At 43.4% G+C, this 9,349-nt stretch overlaps 1 protein-coding gene across 1 annotated transcript; it reads right to left on the bottom strand.

Annotated features, from left to right (window-relative positions):
- Window positions 1–1,134: 1,134 nt before the first annotated feature.
- plp2b (proteolipid protein 2b) lies at window positions 1,135–8,608 on the bottom strand. Its single transcript, XM_076041971.1, has 5 exons — window positions 8,250–8,608; window positions 3,859–4,014; window positions 3,116–3,214; window positions 2,817–2,913; window positions 1,135–2,738 (listed from the first exon to the last, which is right to left on the bottom strand). The coding sequence occupies exons 1-5, from the start codon at window positions 8,346–8,348 to the stop codon at window positions 2,725–2,727; spliced, it is 465 nt and encodes a 154-aa protein (XP_075898086.1). The 5' UTR covers window positions 8,349–8,608; the 3' UTR covers window positions 1,135–2,724.
- Window positions 8,609–9,349: the final 741 nt, after the last annotated feature.

The raw sequence follows: 9,349 nt of genomic DNA, 5'->3' as shown, positions 1-9,349 counted from the left end.
CTTGTCTCGCACTTTTACTTAACGCTAGAATTTCACTATTTGTCCAAAGGGGAAAAATGCTTCACTTGACTTCGCGCTCGAGAATAGCTAACTTTAGTTAGCTTTACTTTTCCTGCTGATAGTCGCCAAAATCAGCTACACAATTTGATTTTAAAATCTAATTTGTAGCTTGATATCGTGACTTAAATAAACTTTTCCCTCCTTCCCTTACTAGTGTCATGTTTATTTTCGTCCCTTTCTTTTTTCTTTTCAAAATGTGTTGTATGTTTCCCCCCACTTTTTTCCCTTTACAGATCACTGTACATATCAGGTCAGTGTTAAATGTCCCTTATTATCGCCTTAGTGTGCTAACTAAAACAAACAAAAAAAACGAAGCCAGTTCATGACTTATTTTATTTGTTCCACTTTCCATTGATTGTGTGTGTGTGTGTGTGTGTGTGTGTGTGTGTGTGTGTGTGTGTGTGTGTGTGTGTGTGTGTGTGTAAGCATGTTAAAACATATTCCAACACTTTGTGATGTCACCAAGGTCACCAATTAAACAGAAGGCTAAACACACATTTCTGATAATGAATTGTGAGTCTGCCAGCCACCAAAGTCTGGCATTGAAATGAAAGATGAAAATGGCTAAAACATGGCATCATTAAAAAGGGACAGCGCTCACAGTTGGACTGCTAAATATGGGCATTAGTTTGAGCAAGCAACATGACCCTTGAAAACGGATTATCATTCCAAGGCGGATGTTAAAGGTGAAATTTGTGCTTTCTTGTACTGTTTATTGCAGCTGCAGGATGGGCGATGGCAGTAACAAGGAAGGTATTTTTTATTTTTTTTAAGAATAATTGTTTGTGTAGCCTGTAAAACTACAGCTTTCTTCAGCTGACACTCCAGACATAATATTGAGGCGTTCGATGGAAGCTGGACTGTCATACACCAACAACTTGAGTAATATTGTTTTTTTTCCCAAATTTGTTTTTAGAAATATCAACAATCCTCCACAACAAGTTGCTGGTGCAGAAAACTCTCGGCGATGGTCTGCTTCCATCTAGTGGCAATTTAGTAGAAGGCAGCCGTAAAGAAAACCTTAAGGTTTCACTCGATTCTCGCTGTTTGAGTCAAACCAGTAAGCAAAACATGTTTTTGGAGAGGAGAGTAATAATGGCTTTTATTTCCCAACGCAAGTCTGCTTTAAATTTGAATTTCGTTACATGTTAGCAAAACAAAATAAGGCAATTGTGAAACTTGATAAATCCACAGCAGGCACATTAAAACTGACATATATTAGCATTCATAATTTACTAAGCATCCAAAGCTTTTCTAACTTTTGTTTCAGGATTATTTCTTTGGAATTTGTTCCGCCGGCGTCCCAGTAAACATTATCCCATCTTCAAAAGAAATTAGACACATTTCAAGACAATAATATAATCTTTACTACTGCTCAGTTTAATTTAAAGAACGTCAAATAAACTACACTGCAATATGTGTTAAGAATTGTAGAAAATGGAAATATAAAATGACCTGAGCAAGAACCCAAAGTGTGGCGGTGAAACCAGGTGGTATTTCAGATAACGGAAAACGGGCTAATGGTGGTTGTTGGTGCCTCCCATTTCCACAAATGACCACAGTTTACATCACATTACAGTTGAAAATATGACTCAGCATATTGCTTATGGTCAAAGATTACAATAATATGAAGAAATTGGCTTCAGGTGGAAGAGCAACTACAAGGAGTGTTTTTGTTTTGGCCCCACATCGAACAAAATAGATTTTCTCTTTTTCGTTTCTGCATGAGCACCATCCTGAAATCTTATTTCAAGGTAAGCGAGATCAGGATGCACGTAGTATATTTCCATACACCTAGTTAATTGAGGGGACAGTATTTATCAGAATTCCCCAGTGACGTTTATAAGTTACTATAAGTAAGCAGCGGGACAAATCTCAGTAGCAAGTCAACATAAAGTGTTGAAAGCCAGTTGTAATCTCAGTAATGTTCACTGTGGCAATTAATTAATAGTCCTTAATAAACAATGTCTGAAATATTGTTTTAAAAAACAGCTTTTGCTTTATGTCGAGAACAAACGAGAATCGCTCACTATTACTTTTGACTTGCATTATTTTCCCTGATTCAACAGAGACTTAATAGAGATCATTTTTTTTAGATGGCAACTATCGAATTTTGTAAATAAAAAAAAAGAAAGATACATTTTCACATGTGACAAGCTGAAATGTCTGCTGCATAGCGGAGTAAAAACTCCTTGTAGCTGCTCTAAGGCACTTGGACAACGTGTTTGCACAGAAACACACTGAAGGCAAAGAAACAACAACAACATGAAAGCACTCATTGGTTACACATCACTGTTCCAACATACATCAGCACTACATTTAGCATAAAAGTGTATTAATCACACGGTTTCATGATGCCAACAACTGCCGTATATTTACATGTTTCCCTTTTTTTTCTCTCGCTCAGTGGTACATTGAGGTTGTTTGTGAAGAGAATTCCTGTCACAAAGGACACAATTCTACTGAAAACGGACACGAGGCAACGACACCCACATCTCACACATGGCCCTAAAATTAATCTATCGTCAACTCACAACTGTGTGCATTAATTAAACAGAATGCGTTCCTTCCCGGGCCACACTTTTTCTCCGATCCAATCCTTCGACAACATTCCGAGGTTCTTCCGCTGTCGTCTTGACTGAGCTGCAGCGTCCGGTTGAGTTTTTAAACCCTGTCATCTGCAAAAAGAAGGAAAGAGGGTTGTAGTGATGCAAGGAACACGTGAAGCTTGAAAGATAATCAGCTGCTGGTCGCACCATTGGGGGCTGCCATGTGTTGCCTGGAGCTCTTAATTTGTAGGAAGATTGTGTAGGTGTCGTAGGCAAACACAAGACCAGCGATCAAACCAAACACCTAGGGAACAAACACATATCAGTCTCAGACCAATTGGCATCACAGTCCCTCAGTCAGTTTGAATGTGAAGCGCCGTCGTGCACTTTTCTTTTGAGCAATGCAAATACTGCAAAAGTACAGAGCTCAGCAGAAACAAAGAGGAAGCATGAGTGAAAAAGAAAGAAAAAAAAAACTGGACAGACTCAGTGACTCAATGACTGACCCCGCCAGCAATGAGCGCGCCATCCCCGGCTCCTCGGATCACACAGATCAGAGACGTGATGAGGTAAACACAGGCACCAATGGCAGCGCGGATGAGATCCTGCAGAGGAGAAGGGGGAGCGGATGAGGATGAAGTACTGCAGCTGCGCTTCCATGACTTCCAAAATGAAAGCGACATTTCTAAAATTTCGACAAAGCACAGTTGCAATTTGCAGGCGTTTCCATTGACTGGTGTGAAGCACATAAGCCACGATTCTCGTCAAATTTCGTCCCGCGGGACCCCACAGTGAGGAGGAAGGAGGTACAAAACATTTTGCCATAAATCCGCATTTCAATGTCGTTTGCCTGTTTGATACATTTGCAAGTTTGATACATTTTTCCTCTTTGATTGATATTCCGTCTCCTCCTCCGTCCAATCTTTTTCATTTCCACTGGTCAGTGAACTGGTCACGTGACACTGTACGTCACGTCTGCTGACTTGTAAATGCCAAAAAAGTGTTTCCGTGACACTTATGTGATACACCACTATATGGATACGTCTGAAAAACCACCTCATGACAGCATCAAAACCCTTTAGCCACATTCGAGAGGTTTTCCCAAGTCGAGCTGTTTCCATCACCAGTTTTTTTATTATTTAGTTTATTCCTTATTATTTTATCGAGCAATTATGAGAACGCAGCTTGTGACAGTGTTGCAACGCATGCGTGACATCATACCACAGGTGAAAACATGCAGAGGACTCACACTCCAGACCCAGTTGATGATGCCGAACTGCTTGTCCAACTCCATGGTGAAGACGATGAGGAAGATGATGGCAAAGACCATTTCGCAGATGGCCACGGCAGTATAGCCTCCATACCTGGACGCAGCGTAGCAGATGAGGATGATCAAACTGAGGACCTGTACGAGTGAAGGGGAAAAAGAGAGAGAGAAGGCAATCGACATATTTAGCATCACCATAAATAACCGTGACTCTTTCTTTGAGTGACATTTAAAAGTTTTGCATTTACTTTGTGGAATAGCGCATGGCGGTGGTGGTGTAGGGTATCAGCTGGCAGACGCCTTCTTATTTCAGGGCTGAAAACAGTTGAAGGTGTGTGTGTGTGTGTGTGTGTGTGTGTGTGTGTGTGTGTGTGTGTGTGTGTGTGTGTGTGTGTGTGTGTGTGTGTGTGTGTGTGCTAAAGACAAGACAAACCGAACATCAATCCGACAGAGACATCATTGTCTCCTTCACTCTACTACAGCTCACAGTTTGCCATCTGAACAAAAAGCTTTTCTTCTCAGAAAAATATCAACTCATAAGTATCGCAGGGAACCAAACGCAATGAATGACTCAATTTTTTTTTTTACGTGCTTGCTTTTCCTTTTGGGCTTCACTGCGCACGCTCGCTCCATCAGCATCGGATGTTTCCATATGAGGGAATAAAAGACCAGCGAGCATTCTTCACGGTCGGCTCCAAAGAAAAGCTGCCAACGAGGACAAAATCACGAACATACGCAGCCCACCGGCCTAAGCCAGTAGCGTTACCGGTTCAATACTGCTGCTGTTGCTACGGTCAACACAAGTATGGGTGCATAAATTCTCACAGCACCCGACAGCTGTGGAGGACGGGACGTTTCGAGAACATCAGGCTAGAAATGGCTGCGCCGTTAAACAACCAGGTGACAAAAACTGTTTTACTGGGAAGGATCTTTGAACGTATTTATTTGCACATTAAATATTTATAGTCTAGAAAGTTCAGGGCCCTGCCTAGCTGTTGCCAACGCACACTTTGGGTTCTCGGTTGGCACTATAAATATCACTCAACCACAAAAAAAGTTTCATTTTCCATCTTTTACTCAGCGTTGGAGGAAAAAAACCACATTGAGCAAACCTTTTCTTTTCGATACTTCAACCAACAACCAATCACCACTTGCGTTTTCAGAACCGTTCAATTATTCCCCATTAAATCAGCGTTCACACTGTGGACCACTTGATTAGTAAGCTGAACTCTATCTTCAGAGGGGATTTCTTTTAATCAAATGAAGAAAATCTTCACAGAAAACTTTTGCCACACTCTCAAATAGCAGCAGCCTACGCAGTCACATGGTGGAAGGGACCCAGCGTGGATTCCACATCTGCCTCGACCCACAACTGTTGCGAAAAAAAAACAAAAAACAAAAAAAAAGGCGCCGTCCAGCAGACACATCAGTGGCTGGTGTGTTTGTGAGGCTGGCACAGGCTGGTCTCTGTGGCTCCGCAGCAGGGACGGCCCAGCGGGGCCCTGCACAAAGGCTCTCTATTGGGCTGCTCTGACTGAAGGCAGCAGCCAGCGGTGACGGTGAGGCCGACACACAAGCAAACACACCCACAATACAAGTCAAGTGTCCCTCAAGACTAGAACGCTGGCGAAAAATGTCACACGTTGATAGTAGTCGACACACTGGCAGAGCAGCAGCAGCAGCAGCAGCAGCAGCATTAAAGCCAATACACAATGTGCGATGTGTAGACACAACAAACAGGAACGGTTGCTAAGGAAGTCTCATGCGTTCGGTTGAGTCTCTTCGCACTTTCTGTCATTATCTTTGTGTTAAAAGGAAGATGGAAAGTATAGTTTCACTTCCTGCTTTTTCTGTCTCATTGAGTTTTTTTTTTTTTTTTTATAAGTTTCCATTAAATACTCTTTTTGCTTCTTCTTCTTGTTTCTTTGTCTCTGCCGTCATAAAAAACTGAGACCCTGGCATGAGAAACAGCCGCTTGCTCTCTAATCTCCAGGGTAAAAGGAGCTCAGTTACCACCGGGCGCAGTTGCATGACTCATTCCGACGTATCGCGACTGGCTGCAACTGTCAAATGGCGTTGGACGGCGGACAGAAGTCCTGGGGTGAACGGGTGTGGCACCAGAAGCTGCATATTGTTCTGGTACGCTCAAGTACGATCATGCCTCCCACGGCGAATGGCGCTGGGTTGAAAACAGAAGCCTCCCACAGTCGACGTTAGGCAGAGAGTTGGGTAACGTTTTAAGGAGCAGAGGCCCTGGTTTTCGGGCGGCTGAAGAAATAATTAACAGATAAGAGCGGCGATGACATCGACCTTCCTGTTTCATTGCTGCCGCTCCTTTCCTGTGCTGGAAACGCGCACAAAATTCCGACATGCAACTTCTTTTCTGGAGAATTCTTGAGCGTGGATTGGGGGGGGGACAAAGCACCGAGTGTCTCCGCCAGACTTTGAAGGCTTCTTTAAACGGCCCACTAGGGACGTGCGCTCAGTAGCATTCTTTTTTTTTTTTCCAGGGAACAAATTTCACACATAGGCTGGAATTTCCATTACCTCTAAAAAAAAAAAAAAAAAAAAAAAAAAGGAAGAGTGGGGTGGAGCACTGACCAACATGTCAGTTGTCCCGCTTTATAAAGGGAAGGACTGAGTCATGAGAGCGGAACCTTTTCCCTCAGTCCATACTTTAAAAAAGAAAAAAGAAAAGAAACTGGGAACATACGTCGACGGGACTAAATAGAGATAATGGGGGTTCCCTTCGCCGAGCAGCAACTATGGTTGTCACAACAAACACCTAGGTGCAAAAACCCTAACTGCACCTCAACTGCACAATCCCCTGTGCGGTTACGCTTCCGTGCCACTGTCAGGAAAAAGGGCTGTGATGTAGATGAGAGGAAACTCATTCAAATGCCTGAAGTGAAGTGTTACCATAACGAGCCACTGTGACATGCAAACAAACACCATTCATGTGAGAAGAGTGGTCAAGTGTGATACAACTCAAAGACAGTGTGCAGGATGCGGTTGTACGCTTGTCAGGAAGCACAGGAATCCCCCTCCCCCCCTCCCAGATTGTATATCACTCCTTTATCAACTGCAAGACAGAAAGTAGAACTTTGACTTTAAAAAAAATGTGTCTTAACTTTTTGACTGGTTGTAAAGTTTGAAAGCCCACAGTATTTAGCTCTTTGTTGCAATGACTCTTAAAACACCGAAAAAATGGATGAAATGCTGCTATTTTATGACCTACTTACTATTTTAATATAATTTCCGGATTAAAAAGCTCAACGGGCCGCATGTGGCCCACAGGTCGTAGTTTGCCCACGCCTGGTCTATATGATAACTAGGGCCAAATGTGTCAAGCGTGCGTGTTTTTACACTACCAAGCCATGTATTGCAATTCCTTTTTTTAGCTTTCCTCGGTGCCAGTGGTCTCTCTGTCTACAAATAGAATGCAGTGTGCGGTTGGTCCCGAGGTGAAAATGAGCTGGCAGACAGCAGTAACTAGCTGCGTTAACCTGGAGGGGCCTTTGGTCTGTGCACCACCATTGACACTCAGCATTTAGCCAAATGAGAAAATAGTGGAGCGCGAGTGACAGGTGGAAAGCCACGACCCGGGACTCGCTGTCTACTCCTCCTCCTGCTCCTCCTCCTCATACCAAATGCCTTTCATTCCCCTCGGTGGCCCACTGCTCCACTCAGCTCATGAGGGAAACAGAGCAGCTTTCATGCGAGCGGTGCTTCTCAGCTACTGGAGTCTCAGGGGGACCCACATTTTTTTTTTTCTCATGTTCCTTGTCATGAACTCAAATTTATTCCACAAAAATAACAACGCTGGCCCACATTCTAACATGCCGAGGAAGTCACTGGAAGTGAATTGAAATGATTGAAAGGCTGAAGATGATTCATCTTAGTTTCAGCACTTTTTTGAAATGTTGCACTGCTCTCATATTTTTATGCACTGTAAGCACTTCGAGATCATTTGTTTGATGTAAAGCGCAGTATAAATGAAATTCATTATTATCAATAATAATAATAACTGAGGGGTCCTGCAAAATAAATGGCCAACATTTTCACATTGTCTATCTATCTGAGATTGATTTTTTTTATTTAAACCCTTTTTTTTCTTTTTTTCTTTTTAAAGGTGGGGGCAACTGCCCACGAAGCCGTAAACCATGAAGAACCGTTTTAAGATCAGTCGGATGGTTTCCAGAAGCCGTGTTGGGGGTTAAAATCCAAACAGCTCAACATGACAAATGAATAACGACCGTGAAACTGCGCTGACCCGCAAAGACGAAACATTGGTGCCGTTACAAGGCGCCAAAAACACGTTCCAGCGCCGTTTATTTCAACAGTTGCACTTCGACTGTTCGACCGCTACTCACGATTTCCGCAACCAGGATGAATCCCTTCGGCGTCCTGCAGTAACTCTTGAACCTCTCCAGGAAGCCCAATCCGGCCGAGTTGGCGCCTGTATCAGCCATATTCCAGATAACGCGTTGATCAAACCCAACCTCCTAGCTGCAGCTGCTGTAGTTGTAGTTGAGTTCCAGCCCCGACGCCAAACTGCACCTCCAACACCAACACCAACACCAACAACAAAGACGAGGAGGTTTTTTCTTCTTTTTTTTTTTACGCCTTCGACTGCAGAAGCAAGTTAAAGTTTCTTCACCAACTTCCACTTCAGACGAATGAATTGACCTTCTCGCGTTGGGAGGAGAAGAGAGCGTGAAACGCGTGTAACCCAGCGAGGAAGGGAGTTCCGCTTCCACCTGAAAAAGAAGGGGGCGGGGTCGGAGGGTGGGGTGGGGTTTGTGAGAGAGAGAGAGAGAGAGAGAGAGAGAGAGAGCGAGAGAGAGAGAGAGAGAGGCGTTGGCTCTGGGACTTGATAATACACCATGGATATATTATAAGAACAGGATACCGGACTGGAAATATGGCGGCGCGGCGCGCCGATTTTCTTTTCTTTTCTTTTCTCCCCCCAGTGGCCATTCGCGGTACTGTAGAAGAAGAAAAAAATCCCATGGGCCCAGAAAGCATTTTCCCCATAGACCGCAGTACAAAAATAAACGCCTTTAAAACTGCTAATAATATCCACAGGTGTGCTTTTCCAGTGATCAATATGTGAGCTGGCAAAGTGCTTTCTGTGCGATCCATCCGGTGGACAATATAAAATCAACTAAAAGGGACCTTGTAGATTGTAGAAGATGTCTGGAATGTAGACTTTAGAATCTCAATCTAGACTCTTGGAGCCTTTACCTGGCATTAGTGGACCAGGGTTCTCTCTTGGGCCGCCCTCGACTTTACAAACCCTCTTAGGTGGCCCTCCAGTGGACAACCGCGGAACAGTTTGGTGTTCTCTCTATTCACTGACAATTAATCAAGCTATGATTTGGCACTTTATTCTTCCATAGTTGTCGTAATATCCCAAAATACTCTCAAATATGTAGTAGTTAAAAACACTGACCTGATCTTGTCACCGTTT

Source organism: Nelusetta ayraudi, unplaced genomic scaffold, assembly GCF_046127955.1.
Source record: "Nelusetta ayraudi isolate G7.1 ecotype Tasmania unplaced genomic scaffold, CSIRO-AGI_Nayr_v1 ptg000070l, whole genome shotgun sequence".
Taxonomy (NCBI): Eukaryota; Metazoa; Chordata; class Actinopteri; order Tetraodontiformes; family Monacanthidae; genus Nelusetta; species Nelusetta ayraudi.
Note: the sequence above shows the minus strand (reverse complement) of the source record. Positions and strands in the feature narration are given on the sequence as shown.

Excerpts from the sequence above, each read along its gene's own strand:
- plp2b (XM_076041971.1), bottom strand. The coding sequence starts at position 8,348 with ATGGCTGATACAGGCGCCAACTCGGCCGGATTGGGCTTCCTGGAGAGG. Across the intron at positions 3,215-3,858 it reads TCATCAACTGGGTCTGGAGT|GATCTCATCCGCGCTGCCAT; the intron begins GTGAGTCCTCTG and ends TCTCCTCTGCAG. Across the intron at positions 2,914-3,115 it reads GCGCGCTCATTGCTGGCGGG|GTGTTTGGTTTGATCGCTGG; the intron begins GTCAGTCATTGA and ends TTTGTTCCCTAG.